Genomic DNA, 25,527 nt, shown 5'->3' with positions numbered 1-25,527 from the left:
CCGGGACCTGGCTGAAGATCCCATAGTACACAGGTTCTTCAAACCTGCTTGTATGGAGGACCTCATTACGGAATCTCTGCAAGAGTTAATACTGCAGCTGGATCAGCTGGTTCAAGCAGAATATTCTCTCATGAGTGATCAGAGGCCACTAACAGCTTCCGTTCCTGATAACCATGATGTGGTTCATGTCCTATCAGAGATTTGGGATACCAAGAGGGTCCCTTGAAATGTGCTTGGACCATGGCGAGAGTTTTTCCTATGGCGGCCAGTTTTCCCAAGCACTTTGCTTCTCCAAAGGTGAATTTAGCTGTGGTTCAGGTCACCAGAAAGATGTTCAGGACAGGCATGGGGTTTGTATCCTTAAATGCCTTTTTGATTCGGCTGCGGCTGCGGTCCTTTGTTGTTCAGGCGTGCCACTCCAATCTACACTCTGACTCTGTGGTACTACATGATTTGGACTTTCTCATCTCTGGGGTGGATTATGTGGCTGATGCCCTCTATGACGTATTGAAGGTTCTCACCAAGCTGGGCGCTTATTCAATGTCCAGCTGGAGATGGCTGTTGATCAGGCAGTGGACTGGGGACCCCTCCTCTATGGCCAACTTGAGCTTCAACATAGGGAAATGCAAGGTCATGCACGTGGGGAAAAAGAACCCGATGTTCACATACAGAATGGGGGGAACACCGCTAGGGGTCAGTAACCTGGAGAGAAACCTGGGAGTGATGGTAGACGCAACACTGAAGACATCGGCGCAGTGCGCTACAGCCTCAAAGAAAGCTAACAGAATGTTGGGTATCATTAAGAAGGGTATTACGACCAGGACGAAGGAAGTCATCATGCCGCTGTATCGTGCAATGGTGCGGCCGCATCTGGAGTACTGTGTCCAGTACTGGTCGCCGTACCTCAAGAAGGACATGGCAGTACTTGAGGGAGTACAGAGAAGAGCAACTAAACTGATAAAGGGAATGGAAAATCTCCCATATACCGACAGGTTGAAGCAGTTGGGACTTTTCTCACTGGAAAAGCGGAGACTTAGAGGAGACATGATAGAAACCTTCAAGATCCTGAAGGGCATAGAAAAAGTAGACAGGGACAGATTTTTCAAATTAAGGACCACCACAAGTACAAGGGGGCACTCGGAGAAATTGAAAGGGGACAGGTTTAGAACAAACGCTAGGAAGTTCTTTTTCACTCAGAGGGTGGTGGATACATGGAACGTGCTTCCAGAGGCTGTTGTAGACAAGAAAACATTAAATGGTTTCAAAGAAAGTTTGGATAGATTCCTAGAAGAAAAAGGGATTGAAGGGTATAGATAGATATAGACCACTACTCAGGCGATGGGCCTGATGGGCCGCCGCGGGAGCGGACCGCTGGGCAGGATGGACCTATGGTCTGCCTCAGCGGAGGCAACTTCTTATGTTCTTATGTTCTTATATCATTAGGGTCGTCAAGACTGATAGGGTGAGCAAGTTGGATGTCATCCACTCTCTGGGTGTCCTGGTGCATCTGTATCTGGACGATTGGCTATTCAGAGTTCCCTCTCGGGCCCAGGGGATCCAGCAGGTGGTTCACCTGGGGGATCTGCTTTCTCACGGGACAGAACAAAATGTTCCTTCTCATATCCCGTCAGGAGATTCAGTAAGTCTTCAGAGACCTTCTGGCCACTCAGACCCCAACGGCCTGGCAGTATCTCCAAGTTCTGGGACTCATAGTGACGACGATTGATGTAGTTCTGTGGGCCAGAGCCAGACTGCATCCCTTACAGGAAGCTCTGTTGTTCCACTGGAATCCGCAATGGGTTTCATTGTTTGCCCTCCTGCCTTGGACGGCGGCAGCGAACAGCAGCATGGTGTGGGAGTTGTGCCCCCTGTCACTGGCCAGGGGCCATCCGCTCCGGACTTTGGATTAGGGTGACTCTGCCAATGGAAGAGAGTCTCTCCGGCTGTGGGATGGTCTCTATGTCTATTCTGGTGCAGGGCTGGTTCGCACCCTCAGTGCACCAGTGGTCATTTAATCAGCTGGAACAGAGGGCGATTCATCTGGCCCTCTTGCATTCCAGGGTCATATCCGTCATCGAGCTGTCCAAGTGTTCTCAGACATCAACGGCGGGGGGGGCACAAGGAGTCCTCACTCAGCGTGGAGGCTCGGTTGCTCTTTTGCTGGGCGGAAAGACACCTGATAGCATTGTCCGCGGCTTGCATGGTGGGCCTGGACAATGTTCAGGCAGACTTTCTCTGTCACCAGATACTGGACCCCAGAGAGTGGCCTCTCTCCCAGGAAACATTCGAGTGCATTGCACACCAGTGGGGGGCACCATTGTTCAACCTCATGGCGACTGCGGTGAATAAGGCCAATCGGTTTTACAGTTATCGAGAGGCCAGGAGCAGTGGCCTGGCTGCTCTGGTGCAGTCCTGGCCACAGGAGGGTCTTCTTTATGCCTTTCCTCTGTGGCCCATAATAGGGTGTCTGCTGCTTTGCATAGCAGAACACCCGGGGCCGGTGATCTTGGTGGCTCCTGATTGGCCGAGGCAGCCCTGGTATACTGACCTGGTGCGGCTCCGATGAGGCTGGGGGGCTGCGACTGCCCTGTCACCCTCGTCTCCTCACATAGGGGCCGATCGCTCTGCAGGACTCAGATCGCTTTGGTCTTAAGACATGACTCTTCAGCACGTGGCCTTGACAATCCAGGACTATTCTACTGCAATGATAGCAACATTGCTTCACACCGCCAGTGCTCTCCTGGGAGCCCTTACGAGTCTAGATCATTGTTCCTTATAACCTTGACATACCTTCTGTTGTTTTAGTTTGGGGTGTTAATTCATGTGACTAGCAATCCCTAAAACACACCAGACACATTTGTAATTTCAAAATTCTTTTATTTTAAACAAGAAATGTTTTAGTTGCATGTTACATGTTTAAAACTTTGCAAAAAGAAAAAACAAGTACACTTCAATCTGTATTTTCCCAAACCCCGTGAATAAAATCATATTTTAAAAATAATTTCTCTTGAAGAATGATTTATAATCGCTGTTGCGGATTAAACCATCCATGATCTCTGTATAGTCTTATCTCTTACAAAGCTGACCAAGCCATTGAGTAGCTGCACCCCTTTTATAAATGTTTTAATATCTCTGATGAAATCAATGATTATATTAATGCTTTCATTACAAAGCAGCAGTATTTCCATTTTATTACCCACTAATATGGCTACATTTACCACACATTCCAGACATAGCATGTCAAGTCTTCCTGAATTTCTGTTGTATATCCTTTTGCCCCCAGATCACGCAATCATGATATTTTTGCCGAGGTTCCTGTATTAAACAGGCCTTACAGTCTTCCGCCATCACTCCGCACAGGCATTTCATTATAACACAGTATACGGTTACCCTTATAACTAATTTAAATGTACTTTTTTGGAAAAGATCGTGTACAGGTGGTATTTTGGAAAGTCCTATGTCAGTCCACCAACTAAAATCGCACACATCTTCAGACCTTGATTTTCTGTTATACTTTAGGTCACGTTCAACCCCCTTTGGTTCTCTTTGACATGAGCAGAAAAAGCACAAAAAGGTTAGATTTATCACCGATGTGTACACCTTGTCCTGTGGGTGTGATGATCCATCAGTTCCCTACATTCAAAAAAACCAACATAGAAATAAATTACTTCTTATACAACAACTTTTTAAAACACATGAACACAACCAGTTTCATCAAACTCCCATCCATGACAGTGAAAAGAACCTCTCTCTTACCATGGAAGATCCTGGCTTTTCCAACAAATATGCTCGTTCAACCTCCGCTGCCGCTTGATATAGTTCCATAACCGTCGCTTCCACAGCATTGTCATCTGGTTGCATCTTCATTTTCTGTGTCTAAATAATACAATTGTGTGCATCTAGGAGATCTTGAATTTCAGTCTGTTAATTCACATTTCATTTGTTCACTGCTATCTGTCAGATTTTCTGCCATTGGATAATCCTTCTTTTCTGCATCACGGTCTTTAAGAAAGTAACTCATTCTACGAAGCCTCTTGGAAGTCCTTTTTTCTGCTGTCTGTCTGTTAAAGAGATCCATGTTTTTCTCTGCGAGAGCATTTTCTTTTTTTTTTTGTTTTTCCCCACACCAACTACTTGGTTAAAACACAGCTTGTTAAAGATCACCTAGTGCTTGTTCCTGTCCTGTGTTATTTTGCCATATCATTTCCTATAAGTCCCCTCACCATGACAACACTCCTAAGCGGTCACCAGGGCTTGTTCAGACTCGCCTCTAAGTGCTTCCAGTAGCAGATTTAAAAACTTTAACTTTTAGAATGGAAAACATTTTTTTTTCTGTTTTGTTACTTTTTGCATTTTAAAAGCAGACCCCTGCTAGTCTGTGTAAAATGTAAATGCCGTTCTCTGTTCCAGGTGATCGTTAACTTCTCTCTAAAAACTTAGGTCTTAATGTCTGTTATATGTTTTAAAAATATTCTTTTATTTTTTTCTGTGTAAGAGCTTGTTTCCGCACTGAGTTACTTTGGTTTGACACAGCATGTTAAAGATTACCTATTCTATCTACCTTATCACTTATCATCTCATTCCCTTGGCAACAGGAGAGCTACCCCCGAAAACGTTAACCAGGCATGTCTGGACGTTCCTCTTTTAATAGGCATTTGCAACTGAAAGCCTGTACAGTAGTACTTCTCTCTCTTCGTGGTTCACAAGACTGCTAACCTCTCTCTAACAATTAGGTCTTAAAACCTGTCTTAACTAAAAGGCTGAAAAAAGCCACATTTTTTTCTCTTATATGTTTTATTTGCTTCCAGCCACATCATTTCGGGGGGGTTAGACAAAAATTTGTTTCCACTAACATCAGAAAGTACATTTGGCATTACTTTGGGGGTGGCCAGAAGACAGATCTAAAGCGGCATGGTGCATGGGCATGGCATAAGCAGAGGGGTGGGGGTGGTATAGGTGGGGCTTAGACATGATGTGAACGCTGATTGTCGATCCTTATCTCACCTGTCAATCAGTTTGACATGAGGTGTACCCATTATACAACTCCCCTCTCTCTAATGGACTGGGATGCCCTTTTATTATCTCTGGCTGAAGTAAGCATCCAATTTCCAGACCTTGTTTTGGTGGGTGATTTCAAATGTCCATGTTGATGTCCTATCTGACCCGTGCTCCAGAGCATTCCAAGCACTTACATTGGTGATTTGGGTCTTACTCAGAATGTTAACACCTCTACCCCTACAACTGGACATACACTGGATTTGGTAATAATGTCTAAAACCTCATCTTTTCAAACAATTAATTTCATTGCTGAATCACTTTCCTGGAGTGACCATTTTCTTTTGTTCTTCATTTGATTTTCCTGTGCTCCACACTCCAGAAGGAACATTTTGGAGTTTGTATCAATTGGTCCCATTTCAAGGACTCTAATACACTCCTACCTTTGTCCTCTTTTTTTCTCTTTTTTTGCTGAAATTCCTGATCTGAAAGATTGTCAATACAAGAATCTCTCTCCTCACACTAAATTTAGACTTAAATTTCTGCTGAAAGTTTGCATCAAAAGCATTTATTTGGAGCACACTGTTTACCATATAAACTATTGTGCAAGACCATAACTGCATGACATACAATTGCAAGCAATACAAAAAAAACAAACAAGTAAAGATGAGCACTCCCCTCCCCTCCCTTCTGTCTTGCTGTTCCATATGTTTGGAACAAGCTGCCCGAATCCCTACAGCGGGATCCATCTCTGGCAGTGTTCAAGGCCCAGTTAAAAACCCACCTCTTTGAGAGTGCTTTCTACTCCTAATTCCTCTCACCTTAGGTTCTGCATCCCTAACCCTATATGTCATGTCTGTCTGTCCAAAGTTAGATTGTAAGCTCTTCCGAGCAGGGACTGTCTATAAATGTCAGAATGTACAGTGCTGCATACACCTTTCAGCACTATATAAGTGATAAGTAGTCGTAGACCACCATGCAATTCCTGATTTTCTAGTGATATAGTCAGGGCAGGAGCAATGTCCCAGTTGCAGCAGCCATTTCAAGAAAGAGCCGGCACTGGGAATTGCTCCTGCCCCAACTATGGCCCCAATTCACTAAAGTCAGCAATCGTCGCTAAACCTGTTTTCACAGGTTTAGCGATGATCGCTGCTACCCACCTGATTCAATAAACGACCCACCGTGTATTTTTCGATTCGATCCGACCCAACCCATGTAAATGAGTAAAACCCCATGCAAAATAGCTATGCGATTGATTCACTAACATTTGCTTAGCTATTTTGAATTGGGTTTACTATCCTAAAACCAGGTCTGCCTGGTTGGGGTTTTTTTCTTTTTTTTGCAATGTCACAGACATTTTGTGTGTATTACACAAGCAAAATATCTGGCCAATGAAAAAAAAGTCTCCCCCAACCCTGACAAAGTGCTCCCTCCCTCCCTCCCTCCCCGAACCTAAAAAAATGGCAGGAAAGATGCCCACTCCCTCCTGCCACAAGACGCTCTGCCCGATGCTGCCTCCCCCCCACCACACAAATATAGCAGGAGGGATGCCCACTCCCTCCTGCCACCAGATGCTCTCACCTCCGCGCAAATATGGCAAGAGAGATGCCAATTCCCTCCTGCCTTCAGCCCACCCCTCCGAACTTAGATATAGCAGGAGGGATGTCCACTTCCTCCTGCCACAAGACGCTCTGCTCGACGCTGCCTCCCCCCCCATGCAAATATGGTAGGAGGGATGCCCACTCCCACCTTCCCCACATGAATATGGCAGGAGGGATGCCAACTCCCTCCTGCCATTGGACCCCCCGCCGAACCTCCCCCGAACTTAGATATGGCAGGAGGGATGCCCACTCCCTCCTACCATCAGGACCTCCCCACCGCCAGCGGCCCCCAGCCTGGCCTACCCCCCCAAAGGTACCTTTTATGTCGGGAGGAAGAGGGGTGTTCCTTGGGCCAGCTCCTGCGCAATGTTGGCTTTAGGCCCCGCCCCGATGCCTCATATGATGCACTGGGAGGGGCCTGAGGCACCTGAGCCAATCAGATACTTCTTTAAGGAAGATCCTAAGAAAGTCCCTGATTGGCTCAGGTGCCTCATGCCCCTCCCAGTGCCTCATATGAGGCACCGGGACAGGGCCTAAGGCCGACATTGCACAGGAGCTGGCCCAGGCCAGGGGCTGACGGCGGTGGGGAGGTCCTGCCGGCAGGAGGGAATGAGCATCCCTCCTGCCATATTCGTGCAGGAAAGGTGAGAGCATCTGGTGGCAGGAGGGAGTGGGCATCCCTCCTGCCATATTCGTGCAGGAAAGGTGAGAGCATCTGGTGGCAGGAGGGAGTGGGCATCCCTCCTACCATTTTTGGGGGTTCAGGGATGGGGGAGGGAGGGAGCGCTTTGTCGGGGAGGGGAGGCTTTTTTTTTTATTGGCCAGATATTTAGCATTTGTAATACGCAAAATATCTGCCATTACAAAAAAAAGAAAAAAAGCCCTAACAGCAGTGACAGGAGGCTGCTTCTCCTGTCACTACTGTCAGGGCTCTGCATCAACTCAATCACTCACTGAGCGATTGAGTCGGGGAGTTTGTATGCAAATAATTTGCACCTTGCAAATTTGACAGTGAATCAATCGCTGTTTGAAAATCGGCCAGAAAATCAAGTCAACAGCAATTGAGTTGCTATCTTTAGTGAATCTGGGCCTAAATCCCTAGACCACCAGAGATAGATCCCAGGGACCCACATCAGGGGGTCCAAGAGAAGGGACAACTGTTCAGGAAGGGAGGAAGACAAATGGGATAAAGCATAAATATTCAGCGTACATCAAAAATGCATGGTCATTTTCAACTGCAATGCATGGTCAAAAAATAAATAACTTTTTGGCTAAAACTGAAACCAGGCAGAAAAAGGATTTGGGGCCAGTTTTGGTGCCATAACCAAAGCTGAAATTCAGTCAGCCTCTAATTGAGTGGTAGGTCCAAAAAATTTGAAAATGCACAAAAGGGAGAAAGAAAATCCAACGTAGTCTGCAGTAAACAACAGCAACCAGAAAACAACAAACAGACTGCAGACAATGTACAAGATTCAGGCGTTGTTTAATAGTAAATGCAGTAACATATACAACCTTATAGCCAACCAAGGGACCCGACAAGGTCTGTGTTTCGGATGACACGCCTTCCTCAGGGGTCCATGGTGGTTAAGGTATAAAGCAAACTGCGTAAAAGATAACAAAAACACGCCAATCACGATCAAATGGGGTCAAGCAAGTCTTACACAATGGTCACCTTTTTTACCATTGTGTAAGACTTGCTTGACCCCATTTGATCGTGATTGGCGTGTGTTTGTTATCTTTTACGCAGTTTGCTTTATACCTTAACCACCATGGACCCCTGAGGAAGGCGTGTCATCCGAAACACGGACCGTGTCGGGTCCCTTGGTTGGCTATAAGGTTGTATATGTTACTGCATTTACTAATAAACAACGCCTGCATCTTGTACATTGTCTGCAGTCTGTTTGTTGTTTTCTAGGTCCAAAAAATTTGACCATTCTATTTTTTGTTAAATATTTTCAACATGCTAATGCAGTACTTATCTCGGCCCTCTCTTAAAGGCCTAGCCAATTTGTTTTTTAGGATTGACACAATAAATATGCATGACATAAATTTGTATGAATCAAAGACCCATTATTTGCAAATCTGTATCATGCATATTTAGTTATGGTGATCCTGAAAACCCTACTGGCAAGATGTGCCTCCAGGAAAACCTCTTTGCTTATGTTTTAACACCAACACCCAAACAGGTACTAAATTTATTAGGGCCCCACAATCTCATAAATAGGATGATGACAGCTAAATCAAAATCTCTTCCCCTTTCTCTTTAACTCATACTTAATATTTATTTCATATATTGCAAATCATATGGAAGAAGCCTATGAAGCAGGTATTTTACTGTCTCTTACAATCTAAGTATGCACATGATACAAAGGAGTCACAAGCTTTTGAATCTGAAACTGGAGTAGGCTATCCTACTTGTCCTTGGAGAAAGAAAGTTAATAATACTTTCTTTAAATTTAAAAAAAAGGCTTTACAGCATTTCTCAAGGTCCCCTATTTTGATTATATTTGATAAATTAACAGGGATCTGCTTAGCATTATAACTGCTCTTAAAGTATGTTATTAGCTAATTCACTCTGAATTTTGGTGTTAATATAATTGAATCTTTATTTTTGTCTTATTTTCAGCAAGATGATTGCATGTTTAGTCAAGTGCTAACTCTGGATCTGATGCCTTATGAAGAAAATGACGATATTGAGAGTAGAGAAGAATACAGATAATTTCTCATTAGAAAGTTATAAGGTTCAGCAGTAATTAAAATTGGTTTGCATGTCTCCTTTTAACCCTATGTAATGCTTTCTAAGTTCATCAGTGACTATTTATGAAGAAGTCACTAGGAAAGTATCATTATGTCATTAAGGGCCATTTTTACAAAGCCACGGTAGTGATGCTGCCATGGTAAATGCACCGAAGTCCATAGGAATTGAATGGACTTCAATGCATTTACCTGCTACCACGGTCTTGTAAAAGGGTCCCTAAATAATTTCTGTTGGGGTTTTGGGGAGTGCCATAATGTTAATTTTTTACTTTAGATATGATCTTCAAAGAAAATGTTCAGTAGTAAGACTTAAGTAAATGTTGAACTGTTTATGGATTGTGAATAAGGGGAAAAATACCTTTCAGATTAAAGTAAAATAAAACATGCTGAAGTGGTTAGTCAGAAGTCTGCAGTATTTCTTTACAGAGCTTTGTATGCTTTTAATAGTACAAGTAACTTTAGAATTACATCATCTGTGGTTCATACTTTCACCTCCTATGTCCACTTATAAGCAGAAAGCAGGTAACAAAGAGCTAACCATTGACGTACATCTGTGAGCTAGATGCACTAAACAGGATCGGTAAGACTGCGTGAGTCTGCTCCGATCTGATTTTTGGCTGTTTCTAAAAGAGCTATTCTTGTACAATCCCCCTTTATTCTGGTACCGGTGGGTCTTATGCATCCCTAGCCACCAGGCAGTGTAGAAAGCCTCAGATGATTAAAGTCTTAACTCCTCCCTCTGTTAGAATATCCTGGAGTATGCCCCTTGGACCCCAATCTTGCTTTCTACATGCCAGCCTGTAGGAGCTTATCTCTTCTGCTCATGGTTTCTTTTGCTAGTTTTCAGTATTTTTTCAGTATTTCCTTTGTAGATTTGCCCTCTTGCTGTGGATGTTCCCTGCGGAGACATCTTTGCAGTGGGAGATCACTGTTAGAGAATGTCTTGCTTCTGGGGGTTTCCCTGCATGGCAGTAAGCCACCTGGACAGCCTGCAGGACAGATCGGGGCTCCGGGATCAGGAGCTAGCTCACCCCAGGTTCGTCCACTAGTGGGTATAGCGCAGGCTGAGTGGTTCCGTGGAGGCATGACCAAGATTGGAGCCGGACTGTGTGCCTCCACCAGGTGGTTGCACAACCTATCCAAGGGTGGTGGAGGTCACCGGCCGTGGTTATCGGGCTGGTGGGGGCAGTCAGAAGACTTGAAATCCAGCTTTCCAGCTTCAAGGCTTTAGATCTCCCTTCATGCTGTTTCAGCATTGCCTGCACTTTCTCCCATTCAGCATTCTAGAACAGTGAGTAACAGACTGACAGCCTATTTTAGTGATTTTGGGGAGGTCTTAAAAAGTGGGGTTTAGGTGGTTTTCCTGCATGCCCTACCCCTCCCCACCTCTAAAATCACCAAATTGCCTTTTTTGGGGGATTCCTGTGCCTTTCCAAGGCTATTTTAGTGCAAAATCGGCACCCACAGTGGCCATCTTGGATTTTTCCGGATTTGAATAAAACTATATTTTTTATAGTTAGGAGCTTCGTTTTTGCTGCGAACTTCACTGGTGGTGTTTTAGTGAAACTCAAGCACGGTTCCAGAGAAAAGCCTCATAAGTCTTCCAAGCACTCTAATTCTGAGGTGCACAGGGCCTCTCTCACCGTGTGAGATCTTTTTCCCCTGGAATGTGTGAAAGAAAAAAAAAAGGCTCTGTCAGGCATACTTAGTTAAGAAGTCCATGCCTGTGGTCACCCCACCAATGTATGTGCCATCCGTGGGGATTCCGCCTCCGCTGGACCTGAGTCTTTCACTTTGTTCCCTGGTGGGGACACCGGAGTGGAATTGGGCATTACCCACAATTGCGTCAGGCACTCTCTTGATCCCTCTTTCATAGGGAGGTTTGGCGGTGTCAACAGATGTGGCAAATTTGGCGAAGCTCCGTGATCAGGATCTGTATGAATCCCGGGACCTGGCTAATGATCCCACAGTACATAGGTTCTTCAACTTACCCACCTGTTGATCTGGACAACCCTGCAGATATTTCATCTATTAACTTGAAACTGGAAGAAATCAGCCATTGGTTAAGCACAAATAGGTTAGCCCTCAACATCAGCAAAATCAAAGTAATGATTTTCCCAGTCAAGGACGGTCTTACCCTTCCCTGTCCCATAACAATAAAATCAGTTTCAGAGATTTGGGATACCAGGAGGGTCCCTTGAAATGTGCTCGGGCTATGGCGAGGCTTTTTCCCATGGCAGCCGGTTTTTCCAAGCTCTGTGTTTCTCCAAAGGTGAATTCAGTTGTGGCTCAAGTCACCAAGCGTTCTTCCTTCCCTTTTGATGGAGGGGTGGTCTTAAAAGATGTTCAGGACAGGCGTAGATTTTATCCTTAAACGCCTTTTTGATTTGGCTGCGGCCGGTGTCAAGGTGGCGATAGCCTGGTCCTTTGTTGCTCAGGTGTGCCATTCTAATCTACACCCTAATTCTGACACTGTGGTACTGCATGATTTGGACTTTCTGATCTCCGGGTTGGATTATGTGTCTGAAGCCCTCTATGACATATTGAAGGTTCTCACCAAGCTGGGTACTTATTCAATGTCCGCCCAGAGGAGACTGGATCAGGCAGTGAACTAGGAAGTCCTCCTCTAAAGCCAACTTGAGCAAGTTGCCCTTTATGGGGCAGCTTCTGTTCGGCCAGGGTAAGGATGACCTTGTATCAAGTGTACAAGACCGCAAATCCAAGGGTTTGCCTGGGAACAGGTCACGTCTCTCTAGGAGTTTGGGACATTCAAATTTTCATCTATTTCAACATCATCAGCAGTCCTCCCTCCTCAGGGCAGAGGTACCCTAAGTAACAGTTCTGATGCCAGGCCCCGGCCACAATCCTGCGAATCAGGGAGGCGGCTTTCGGCCTTCCTGGCGGAATGGGAGACCATCACATCTGACCGCTGAGTGTTGGAGGCTCAAATTGGAGTTTCTCCGTCCTCTCTCTGGGTACTTTCTAGATTCCCCTGCCAGCCGCCCCAAGAAGGCGCTTCAGGTGCAGGCCACGGTCCGAAGGCTGTTGGATCTTGTGGCAATCAAGCCCATGCCAGAGGGTAACTTGAGCTCCAGGAGGTACTCAATATGCTTCATCTTTCCAAAGAAAGGCTCCAAAGTTTGGGTACCGATCCTGGATATCAAGGCGGTCAATGCAGCACTGCAGGTATCCCACTTCCACATGGATACAGTGCGTTCTGTCATTTCTTCAGTGGCGCCGGAGTTTCTGGCCTCCCTGGATCTCATGGAGGTGTATCTTCATATCCCCGTTTTTACGGTGCACAAGAAGTTTCAGCGCGTTTCACGTCCTGGGGAAGCATTTTCAGTTTGCGGCTCTTCCCTTTGGACTGGCGACAGTGACCAAGGTGATTGTGGTAGTAGTGGCACATTTCTGCTCTCTGAGTGTTCTGATCCATCCGTATCTGGACGATTGGCTATTCTGAGCTCTCTCTCAGGTCCAAGGGATCCAACTGGTTCAGCAGGTGGTTAACTTGCTGCAGCATCTGGGCTGGGCAATCAACCTTTGGAAGAGTCACTTGGAGCCTGCCCAGGATTTAGAGTACCTGGGGGATCTGCTTTCTCACGGGACAGAACAAAATGTTCCTTCTCATATCCCATCAGGAGATTCAGAAAGTCTTCAGAGACTGGCCACTCAGACACAGGCCTGATAGTGTTTCCAGGTTCTGGTACTCATAGTGGCGATGATCGATGTAGTTCTGTGGGCCAGAGCCAGACTGCATCCCTTGCAGGAAGCTCTGTTGTCCCTCTGGAATCTTCAGTGGGACCCATTGCTTGTCCTCTTGCCTTGGACAATGGCAGCGAGCAGCAGCATGGTGTGGGAGTTGTGCCCCTTGTTGCTGGCCATGGGCTCCGGACTTGAAATTTGGATGACTGTCAATGGAAGAGAGTCTCCTCCGATTGTGGGGCGGTTTGTATTTCTGTTCCAACGTAGGTCTGGTTCGCACCCTTGGAATAGGGCAATTCATTTGGCCCTCTTGCATTCCAGGGTCATCAAGCTGTCCAAGTTTTCCCGGACAATGCTGCAGTGGTGGCTTATATCAACTGGCGGGGTCCCTCACTCAGCGTGGAGGCTCGGTTGCTCTTTTGCTGGGCGGAAAGACACCTAGTAGCATTATCTTCCGCTCACATGGTGGGCTTGGACAACGTTCAGGCAGACTTTCTCAGTTGCCAGATACTGGACCCTGGAGAGTGGCCTCTCTCCCAGAGAGCATTCGAGTGCACAGTGCATCGGTGGAGGGCACCAGTGTTCAACCTTATGGTGACTGTGGCAAAGAAGGCCATCGAGAGGCCAGCAGCGGTGGCCTGGCTGCTCTGGTGCAGTCCTGGCCATATGAGGGTCTTCTTTATGCCTTCCCTCTGTAGCCTCTGTGTGCTAGAGCATCTGCTGCATTGCACAGCAGAGTATCCGGGGCTGGTGATCTTGGTGGCTCCTGATTGGCTGAGGCAACCGTGATATGCCATCCTGATGCAGCTCCGACAGGGCCGGTGAGCTGTGACTGCCCTGTCACCCTCATCTCAGATAGGGGCCGATCGTTCTGCAGGACTCAGACTGCTTTGGTCTTTTGGCATGGCTCTTGAGTGCGCACAGCCTTGACAGCCCGGGACTATTCTATTGGTATGATAGCTACGTTGCTTCACAGCACTCGGAAGTCCACGGTGGCAACCTACCCGAGAGCTTGGCAGTGCTAGCTGGCTTGGTGCACTAGCCGTCAGGAAGATTCTTCTCCCTCTGTTCCTTGGGTGCTGGAGTTTCTGCAGGATGGCCTGAAGAAGGGCCTTGCAGTGGCTTACCTATGAGGTTCAGATTGCAGGTCTGTCCTGCATGGGCCCTATTGCCTTGAGGGGATCTTTGGCGGTTCATCTGGACATGGTCCATTTTTTATTTTTTTTTTTAGCTTTTTCAGCTTGGAGAGCGGACCGGGAGACACAGGGGAGGAAAGAAACCGGCAGGCAGAGGCAGAGGGGTAGCGGCGAGAGGAAGCTCCGCCCACCCCAGCACGTCAGAGGTCGGCTCAGCGCCCAGGCTCCAGGAGCCGGGGCACGAGGCAGATCTCTGCAGCATCTTAGTTCTGTTGCTTTTTTGTTCTTTTTTTAGCTTTTTCAGCTTTGAGAGCAGACCGGGAGACACAGGGGAGGAAATAAACCGGCAGGCAGAGGCAGAGGGGTAGTGGCGAGAGGAAGCTCCGCCCACCCCAGCACGTCAGAGGTCGGCTCAGCGCCCGGGCTCCCCCTTAAAAGGCAGGAGCCGGGGCACGAGGCAGATCTCTGCAGCGTCTTAGTTCTGTTGCTTTTTGTTCTTTTTTTAGCTTTTTCAGCTTGGAGAGCGGACCGGGAGACACAGGGGAGGAAAGAAACCGGCAGGCAGAGGCAGAGGGGTAGCGGCGAGAAGAAGCTCCGCCCATCCCAGCACGTCAGAGGTCGGCTCAGCGCCCGGGCTCCCCCTTAAAAGGCAGGGCGCCAACGGCGCACGGCCGTTTGGCACGCGGCAAAGGCGCTCGCCTTAGCGAGAGCGCCTTTGCGAAGGAGCCTTGGAAGGAGCCAGGAGCCCAGGCAGCCCAGCAGTAAATTCTAACTTCTAACTCACAAAAAAAAAAAAAAAAGTACTTTACTTTTCATCTGTTCTCATTCTTCTCGTCTCTCTCTATTCTTTCAGCTAGCTGCACACCGAGCACTACTCCTACACACCAAGGGACTTCAAGTACGAGAAGGGAGAAATGGAGGCTACAGGAACTCAGCGAGGCTTTCCAGTTTACTGCACCGGGTGTCATATGTATGACTACCTCCCCTCCGGGAGGCAGGCGTACATATGCGATCGATGTCAGGAACTGGATAGCCTGAAGAAGGAGGTTGGGAGCCTGAAGAAGGAGGTCGGGAGACTACAAGTGAAGGTCCAGGAGCTGGAGGGACTCCACACCGTAGAGGAACCTGGCTGGGCAACTGAAGATATCACCAGAGAGTGCCACATCAAGGAGCAGGTTAGAGAGCTCGAGAGATTCATTGAGGAGGCCTGCAGGATGGTGGAGGCACAGGATCACCAACAAGTAGGAAGGGAGCCAACAGTCGGAAGACGGAATCCACCAGATACCGGAGGGCAGGAACCAATATATGGAGGACAGATTCTACCAGATTCCAGAAGGGAAGGACGGATTTCAACAGGATCTTGCGGAGGAACTGAGCGGACAGAGGAGGCGGAGTCCCATCAGAATCCGGAGGAAGGATTGGCTGATCGAGTCACTGATATAGACCTGAGACCCAAGAGGAAGCTGAGAAAGGGGAAATCCGCAATCGTAGTGGGAGACTCAATCCTGAGAGAGGTGGACAGTCACATAGCAGGAGGCAGAGATGACCGACTAGTGACATGTCTCCCAGGGGCGAGAACTAAGGACATCACAAATAGAATCGAGAGTATCCTGGAAGGAGCTGAGACGGAGGACACAGCAGTGATAATCCACGTTGGAACCAACGACGTCTGCAGAAGGAACTACAACAGGACAACACTGACCGAGCAGTTCAAGATACTGGGGAGGAAACTGAAGCTGAGGACAAGGAAGATAGCCTTCTCAGAGATCCTGCCAGTACTGAGGGCGGATGCAAGGAGGCAGACCGAGCTGCAAGCAATTAACGGTTGGCTGAGGAGGTGGTGCGAAGAGGAAGGTTTTCACTTTGTACGGACCTGGACAACTTTTCTGGGAAAGAACAAGCTCTACAGGAGGGACGGACTGCATCTAAGCGCCGATGGGACGAGGAGGCTGGCACACAACATCCAGAACAACATAGACATGGCTTTAAACTGAGGAAAAGGGGAAAGCCGATAGTCGATCTGACATCGACACACCGGACTAGAGTATCAAACAAGGATACTGGACCAGGAAAAGGCGATAGAGGGTTCGAGACTGAGTGGACAATTTTTTACAAAAAAACCAAGGACGCAAAGCAGGGGCCCAGGGAACTGACAAAACCAAAGAGCAAGAAATGGAGGAAACAGTCGGAAGGACATCCAAAAAAGGGGAAGCAGGCTGAGGACGAGATAGACACACCACAGGAGGGAGATGAGGACAAAACAGACACACCACAGGAGGAGGATAAACAAAGCGAGGCCCGGGGACTGGCAGCCCATGAGGGGGTAGACAGGAACACCAAACCACGAGGAAAACCAACAAGGAAGGTAAACAACCGGGACTTAAATTGCCTATACACAAATGCTAGGAGCCTAAGAGCCAAAATGGAGGAGCTAGAAGTCATAGTCAGTAAAAAGGACATAGACATAATTGGAGTAACTGAAACATGGTGGTCCGAGGACAACAAATGGGATGTGGTCTTACCAGGGTACAAACTCTACAGGAGAGACAGGACACACAAGAAGGGTGGAGGAATAGCGCTATACATAAAGGACTCCATTCCTTCAACCAGGATGGAAACAGCAATAGGAGCGGACAACTTGGAGTCACTAAGGGTTAAACTACCAGGAGGTAATGGAGCTGACATAAAATTGGTACTGTACTATCGCCCACCAGGACAACCGGAAGCAAACGACCAGGACCTGGAGACTGAATTAAGGCAGGTATGCAAAAGCGGAAGTGTGGTGGTGATGGGGGACTTCAACTACCCTGGCATAGGCTGGAGTATTGGACACTCAAACTCCACAAGGGAAACAAAATTCCTGGAAGCTATAAGAGACTGCTTCATGGAACAGCTGGTCATGGAACCAAAAAGAGGAGAAGCCACTCTTGACCTAATCCTCAACGGGCTAGGGGGACCCGTAAAGGAGGTGGTAGTACTAGAGCCACTAGGAAACAGCGATCACAACATGATCCATTGCAAGCTAGAAATAGGAACACCAAAAGTAAAGAAAACCACATCGACAGCACTCAATTACAGAAAAGGGAACTACGAGGCCATGAGGAAAATGGTAGGAAAGAAACTCAGCAAGAGCTCAGGGAAGATGGAAACCGTAGAAAAACCTGGTCCCTGCTCAAGGGCACGGTACACGAAGCACAGAACCTGTACGTCCCCAGTTTTAGGAAAGGGTGTAAGAAGAATCGAACAAAAAACCCGGTGTGGATAACAAATGCAGTAAGAAAGGCGATAAGTGACAAGAAAGCATCGTTCAGAAAATGGAAAAAGGACCAAACCAAGGACAAACAAGATGAACACAAAAGGCACCAAAAGGAATGTCACCGAGTGGTAAAGAAAGCAAAAAGAGAATATGAGGAGAGACTAGCAAAGAAAGCAGGAAATTTCAAACCATTCTTCAAGTATGTGAAAGGGAGACAACCGGCCAGGGAGGAAGTGGGACCATTGGATGATGGAGACAGGAAGGGAGTGGTAAAGGAAAAAACAGAGATAGCTGAAAGGTTAAACAAGTTCTTCTCGTCGGTCTTCACGAGAGAGGACACATCCAATATTCCAGAACCCGAAGAGATCTTACATGGAGACCAGGATGGGAAACTGGTCAAACTAGAAGTAAGCCGGGAGGAAGTCCTCCGTCAGATAGACAGACTAAAAAGCGACAAATCACCAGGTCCGGACGGCATCCACCCAAGGGTACTAAAAGAGCTGAGAAACGAAATAGCAGAAACTTTTCGCAAAATATGTAACCTTTCCTTAGAAACAGGGGAGATCCCAGAGGACTGGAAAATAGCAAACGTCACGCCCATCTTCAAGAAAGGATCAAGAGGTGACCCGGGAAACTACAGGCCGGTGAGTTTGACCTCAGTTCCGGGAAAGATGATGGAAGCACTGATTAAGGACACCATCTGCGGCCACATAGAAAACAATGGGCAGCTGAAGGCAAGCCAGCACGGCTTCTGCAAGGGAAGGTCATGCCTCACGAACTTGTTGTACTTCTTTGAGGGAATAAACAGACAGATGGATAAAGGGGAATCCATTGACATCATTTACCTTGACTTCTAAAAAGCCTTCGACAAGGTACCCCACGAACGGCTGCTTAAGAAGCTGTGGAACCACGGGGTGCAAGGGGATATCCACCGATGGATCAAACACTGGTTGGCAGGCAGGAAACAAAGGGTTGGAGTAAAGGGCCATTACTCAGAATGGCAATGGGTCACGAGTGGAGTCCCACAGGGGTCGGTGCTGGGACCGCTCCTGTTCAATATATGTATTAACGACTTGGAGACAGGGAAGAACTGTGAGGTCATTAAATTTGCGGACGACACCAAACTCTACAGCAGGGTTAGAACCAAAGAAGACTGTGAAAACCTGCAAAGGGACTTAACGAGATTGGAAGACTGGGCAAGAAAATGGCAAATGAGTTTTAACACTGAGAAATGCAAAGTCATGCATGTAGGGAAAAAGAACCCGATGTTCAACTATAAAATGGGGGGATCGTTGCTGGGGGTGAGCAAACTTGAAAGAGACCTGGGGGTGATGGTGGACACAACATTGAAAGCATCAGCACAGTGTGCGACAACCTCAAAGAAAGCGAACAGAATGTTGGGTATCATCAAAAAGGGTATCACGACCAGGACGAAGGAAGTCATTTTGCCGTTATATCGGGCGATGGTGCGCCCACATCTGGAGTACTGTGTCCAGTACTGGTCGCCGTACCTCAAAAAGGACATGGCGGTACTTGAGGGAGTCCAGAGAAGAGCGACAAAGTTGATAAAGGGTATGGAAAACTTCTCATATGCTGACAGATTGGAAAAGCGGAGACTTAGGGGAGACATGATAGAAACCAAAATCATGAAGGGTATAGAGAAGGTAGACAGGGACAAATTCTTCAGGCTGTGGGGAGCCATAAGCACAAGGGGGCACTCGGAGAAATTGAAAAAGGACAGGTTTAGAACAAATGCTAGGAGGTTCTTTTTCACTCAGAGGGTGGTGGACACATGGAACGCGCTCCCGGAGGCTGTAATAGGCCAGAGCATGCTACAGGGGTTCAAGGAAGGTCTAGATAGATTCCTAAAAGATAAGGGGATTGAGGGGTACAGAAAGAAGTAGAGGTAGGTTATAGGATTAGACAGAAACCACTTCACAGGTCACGGACCTGATGGGCCGCCGCGGAAGCAGGCCACTGGGCGCGATGGACCTCTGGTCTGACCCAGTGGAGGCAACTTCTTATGTTCTTATGTTATGTTCTATGGGGCATTTTTGTCTGAGGCCTCCTTTACGCCTCCCTTGTCCGACATGAAATCTGAATCTGGTTCTCTGCTCCCTGGCTCGCCTGCTTTATGAGCCTCTGGAGCAGGCCTTCCTTGATGGATCTCACTATCAAGACTGTATTCCTTGTGACTGTCACATCAGCTCAGAGAGTTTTGGAGCTTCAAGCTCTTTCTTGTCAGGTTCCTTTCTTGCGTATTACGGATACCGTAGTGGTCTTGTGTACGGTTCCTTTCTTCCTCCGAAAGTGGTTTCTGTCTTCCACATGATTCAGGAAGTTCAACCTCCGGCATTTGTTTCTTCTGGTTCAAAGGCCCAGAATCAAGTGCTACAGTCTCTGGATGTGTGCAAGCTTTTGCTGTTGTATTTGGAGCTCACCGAGTTTCATGTCTCAGACCACCAATTTGTCCTCCCCGCAAGGGCAAGCCTGCCTCTAAGGCTACCATTTCGAGATGGATTCGAGCAGCCATTTCTGCAGCTTATGTAGTGACAAGAAAGAAGCCCTCCCTCAGGGTGTGGGCTCATTCTACCTCCTGGGCTGAGTCTTCGGCGGTGTCTCTGGATGAGATTTGCAGGGCTGCTGTGTGGTCTTCCTTACATGCCTTCAAGTTTTGCAGGCTTGAGGGGCGACCAAGCAGGATGCCGCTTTTGATTCCTCAGTGTTGGCAGCAAGCTCATCAGTCCTGATGTTTTTGGGACTGCTCTGTTATGTCCCACTGGTCCCGGAATAAAGGGGAATTGTACAAGAACAAAAGATTAGATTCTTACTTTTGCTAATCTTCTTTCTTGTAAATCCTCCCTTTATTCCTGGAACCTGTCCTATATATGCCTGATTCGTTGATTGCCTGCCTTGGAGTACTGGTAAGTTAGATTTAAGTTTCGGACAAGCCTTTATAAGAGTGCCATCTGACTGGATCTAGCACTAAATTTGAAGGGGGGTCCCTGGGTTAATGCCCCCTTCTGACAGTGCAGGCTGTGTCTCCCTATAGCACTGTTTTTGGCGTTCAGGTTTCTAATGTTTCATAACCTGTTTTCTAGTTTTGATTGTTGCTGTTTTGCATATGTTAATATGAGCAGAATTGGATTTGTTTGGCGGGGAGTTCCCCGTTTCCCTCTCTCTCTTCTTTATTATCTTCTGCAGATGTTCCTCGCTGCTTAAAGACTGACTGGGGTCCAAGGGGCATGCTCCAGGATATGCTAGCAGAGGGAGGAGTGTTAAGACTTCAGTCATCTGAGACTTTCTACAGTGCCTGGTGGCTAGGGATGCATAAATCCCACTGGTCCTGGAATAAAGGGATGATTTACAAGAAAGAAGATTAGAAAAGGTAAGAACCTAATCTTTTGTTGATGCACTAAAAATTTGCATGAATATTATTCACGTAAAAGTTTGTCATAATCTCCATCTCTCCCATCCAATTGATCGATTTGCGAGCGACTCTCACACATGCGTAAAGCTGACAGGGTAAGCGCCCTGCCACTCAGCTGTTTAGGGTAGGAAACCTTGTTTTTTTAATGGACAAGTGTTTTTTAATGTGTGTTACACATACACAATATCTGCCCCATTAAAAAGAAAAAAGCACCCCCTGCCAATGACTGCCTTCCTCAACATCCCTCTTACAAACTGGTACCTGGACTTGACCCCCTGCACCAGTGAAAATCGGCAGGAGGGATGCCCATTCCCTCTGTCCATGCTGATCCCCCCTGTAAGAAAATATTGGCAGAGAGATGCCCACTCCTTACTGCCAACAGAGGTCCCCCCCCATACCAGGCACAAACACCGAGCCATCCCTACCCTTCCCCCAAAAAAAGACAGACGGGATGCCCACTCCCTGGGGCATGTGGGGGCCTCTGTTGGCAGGAGAGAGTGGGCATCCCTCCTGCTGATTTTTTTTTTTTTTTCCTCTGGGTGGGTGATAAGCAAGGCAGGAAGGCGTGGGAATCCCTTCTGCTGATAGGAAGGTCAGTCCCTGCTGCTGGTTCATTGGGGAGACATCGGTGAGGGCTGTCATTGGCGGGGGTGGATGCATTTTTATTTTTTTTTAATTGGGCAGATTTTGTGCATGTGTAACACATGCACAGCATTTGTGCCCATTAAAAATATTCCGGTAAGACAGGTAAGTGACTGGCCTTGACCAATTGCTTTTTTGTTTTTAATCGCTTTTTTTAATCATTTTTTTTTTGTGCATCGCCAAGTGATAGAAACATAGAATATAACGGCAGAAAAGGGCCTACGGCCCAACAAGTCTGCCCACTCAAATAACCCTCCCCTCTAAGTTCCTCTTTGAAGTAAGATAGAAATCTTTGAAGTGAGATGTTAGTGCATCGATCACTCGGGTAGTTTGCATGAGGTTTTAATATTAAATAGCTCATTTGCATGGCCAGATCTGAAAATGGGCAATCAAAGGGAAAAACACAAGGTGAGCCGTTTTGTGCATCAAGTCGGCAAATGTGATTATCGCTAAAGCAGTCAATACTGCTTTAGAGACAATTGCTGACTTTAGTGCATCAAGCTCTTGGAGTCCATTTGAGAATGTGAAGTTCATATTTCTTTGTGCCATCTTTAATTGCTGAACAGTGAAAATGAATTGATAAGCTCCAAGTGTTTGCTCTCCTTGCTCATATCATCATTTTATAGGTCAGTCACAGGATGGAAAAACAGCTTAATATAAAAAATTCATTTTCATTAGGTATTGAGGCCTAAGTTTTGGCATTGTTTAGAATACCCCCCTAAATTTAAATGTAAAACAAATACATTTTCAGAAAGTGGCTATCACTTTTATAAACAAATATATTTTTCGATCAGAATGTGATTGTTATGGGGGTCAGAAAATGTTTAAGTAGTTTTAACAGTATCTTACTACTAAAATTATGTGGTATGACTTTTCAGTAAAGAATGTCTACTTTAACTCATTTCTGAAACATTTAAGGATATGTGTCCCTTTCGACCAAGGAGTGCCTTCTGAGGATTCTACAGCATTGAGTATGCGACATTTGGTTATCCTACATTCCACAGAAAGTAGCATTTCAGATAATAAGAGTAGGATACCTCATGCTAAGCAGAAGCTCTTAAGTAAACAAATTTGAACACAAAAGGAAAACAAACAAAAATAAAATATTTTCCAAAATTATTTGAGGAGTCAAATTGTAGTTGTATCTTGAGTGTTTATTATGAGAATGTTTACAGCTTCCACTTCTCATAGTAACATAGTGGGGGTTACATTAGTCAGATTGTGAGCCTACCGGGACAGATAGCGAGAAATACTTGAGTACCTGAATGTAAACTGCTTAGGCCAGTGGTCTTCACTAATTGTTAAGCGAGGGCTATTTTGGGTCCAAAAGGGCTGAAGGAGAGCTGACAAATATCTTCCTACTTGGGGCCATGACACCAATAATGCTTCTCGACATTCATTTCTACCAGAACACCTAGCCTTGGTCACACATGCAGAACACAGATAAACCCTACGATGCCAGCTTCTGCATGCAGTACAATACCAGAGAAATAGAGATAAATGCATTTCTTCCTGAACAGTGCAAAATATAGACAACAGATGTAAATTCTCAAAATTGACATATTTTAATAACTAAATTGAAAATAAAATCATTTTTCCTACCTTTATTGTCTGATGATTTTATTTTTCTAATCATCATTTCCTTGTCTCTGGTTGCCCTTTCTTCCATCTGTGCTTTTAACTCTGATAATGGTTAAAAAGAAGCTAAAAGGTTCAGTTGCAAAGGTTAGGACTGTAAACCAGGCATGGATGTTATTCAAAAATACCATCGTGGAAGCCCAGACCAGATATATTCTACATATCAGCAAAGGTGGAAAGAAGAGGAAATTAGAGCCAGCTTGATTAAAAAGTGAAGTGAAAGAGGCTATTTGAGCCAAAAAAAACTTCCTTTAAAAGAATGGAAAAAGGATCCGAATGAAGAAAATAAGAAGAAACACAAGCACTGACAAATTAGATGCAAAGCATTGATAAAGACAGCTAAGAAAGAATATGAAGAGAAACTTGCAAAAGAGGCAAAAACTCATAGCAATTTTTTTAGGTACATCAGAAGCAGAAATCCTATGAGGGAATCTGTGGGACCGTTGGATGATCAAGGAGCAAAAGGGGCGCTCAGGGAGGATAAGGCCATAGTGGAAAGATTGAATGAATTCTTTGCTTCGGTCTTTACAGAAGAAGATGGTTTTCAAGGGTGATGATGCGGAGGAACTGAAAGAAATCTCGGTGAATCTGGAAGATGTACTAAGCCAAATCAACAAGTTAAAAAGTGATAAGTCGACAGGACCAGATAGTATACATCCCAGAGTACTAAAAGAACTCAAACATGACATTGCTGACCTGCTGTTAGTGATCTGTAACCTGTCGCTAAAATCGTCTGTAGTACCTGAAGATTAGAGGGTGGCCAGTGTTACGCCAATTTTTAAAAAGGGCTCCAGGGGAGATCTGGGGAATTACAGACCGGTAAACATAGAAACATAGAATAAGACGGCAGAAGAGGGCCAGCGGCCCAACAAGTCTGTCCACTCGAGAACCCTCCCTCCCTGGTGTACCCATCCTTTATGCATAATTCTGTAGCACACCCCCACCTGTTTGTCCCATCGACTTTTGAAGTCGAGCACGCTACTAGCCTCGAGCACATGGCATGGAAGTTTATTCCATCAATCAATCACCCGTTCGGTGAAGAAGTACTTCCTGGTGTCACCATGAAATCTTCCCCCCTTAAGTTTTAGTGGATGCCCTCTTGTTGCCGTGGGGCCCGTAAGAAAAAAGAATTCTTCCTCCACTTCAATGCGACCCGTAATTTGAATGTTTCTATCATGTCCCCTCTTTCTCTGCGCTCCTCGAGAGAATATAGGTGCAGTCTGGTTAGACGTTCTTCATATGTGATGTCATTAAGTCCTGAGATCATCCTAGTGGCCATTCTCTGGATCGACTCCATTCTCTTTACATCTTTTTGATAATGTGGCTTCCAAAACTGGACACAGTACTCCAGGTGAGGTCTCACCATGGATCTGTATAACGGTAGTATGACTTCAGGCTTTCGGCTGATAAAGCTCCTTCTGATGCAACCCAGCATTTGTCTAGCCTTTGCTGAAGCTTTCTCCACCTGATTGATAGCTTTCATATCTTCTCAGATGAGAACTCCCAAGTCCCTTTCTGCAGTGGTTCTCTCTAAGTTTTCACCGTTCAAGGTATATGTTCTGCACGAGTTTCCGCTCCCAAGGTGCATTACTTTACATTTTTTGGCATTAAAGTTTAGTTGCCAAGTACTGGACCATTGTTCCAACAAAAGCAGGTCCTTCATAGTGCTGGGCCCGGTTGCTCTGCCCACAGTGTTGCATAGTTTAGCATCATCAGCAAACAATGTAATTTTGCCTCGAAGTCCCTGAGTTAGATCCCTAATAAAGATATTAAATAGCATCGGGCCCAAGACCGAGCCCTGTGGCACTCCACTGGTCACCCTTGATGTTTTTGAGGGGATACCGTTCACCATTACTCTTTGAAGTCTGCCGCTAAGCCAGTCTTGCACCCATGCTGTTAGTGTTTTTCCTAGTCCCAACGAGTACAACTTGTTCAATAACCTACGGTGTGGAACACTATCAAAAGCCTTGCTAAAGTCTAAATGCACGATATCCAGGGACTCACCCCCATCCAGTTTTTTCGTTACCCAGTCAAAGAAGCTTATCAGGTTGGACTGACAAGACCTTCCCTTTGTAAAGCCATGCTGGTGGGGGATCCCTTAAGCTTTCATCATCTAGAAATGTGTCCAATCTGTTCTTGATCAACTTCTCCATGAGTTTACTCACTATTGATGTGAGACTCACCGGTCTATAATTTTCAGCTTTTGACCTGCATCCCTTTTTGTGGAGTGGGATAACATTGGCAGTTTTCCAGTCCTGGGGAACTTTTCCCTCACTCAGGGAAAGATTGAAGAGCACAGCTAACGGCTCTGCTAGGACATCCCTCAGTTCTCTAGGGTGTAGATCATCCGGGCCCTTAGCTTTGTTA

General features: G+C 46.3%; 1 protein-coding gene across 2 annotated transcripts in view; it reads left to right on the top strand.

The window, feature by feature from the left end:
• SMC1B (structural maintenance of chromosomes 1B) overlaps positions 1-9,596 on the top strand; it is an 896,774-nt gene extending 887,178 nt beyond the window's left edge. For both annotated transcript variants that reach the window (XM_033952101.1, XM_033952100.1), the window contains one exon: positions 9,223-9,596. In XM_033952101.1, coding sequence (XP_033807992.1) covers positions 9,223-9,315 — 93 coding nt within the window. In that variant the 3' untranslated portion in view covers positions 9,316-9,596. The remainder of the gene's footprint in view (positions 1-9,222) is intronic.
• Positions 9,597-25,527: the final 15,931 nt, after the last annotated feature.

The sequence above is a fragment of the Geotrypetes seraphini genome, chromosome 7 (assembly GCF_902459505.1).
Source record: "Geotrypetes seraphini chromosome 7, aGeoSer1.1, whole genome shotgun sequence".
Lineage (NCBI taxonomy): Eukaryota > Metazoa > Chordata > Amphibia > Gymnophiona > Dermophiidae > Geotrypetes > Geotrypetes seraphini.
This window is presented reverse-complemented; position numbering and strand designations above follow the sequence as displayed.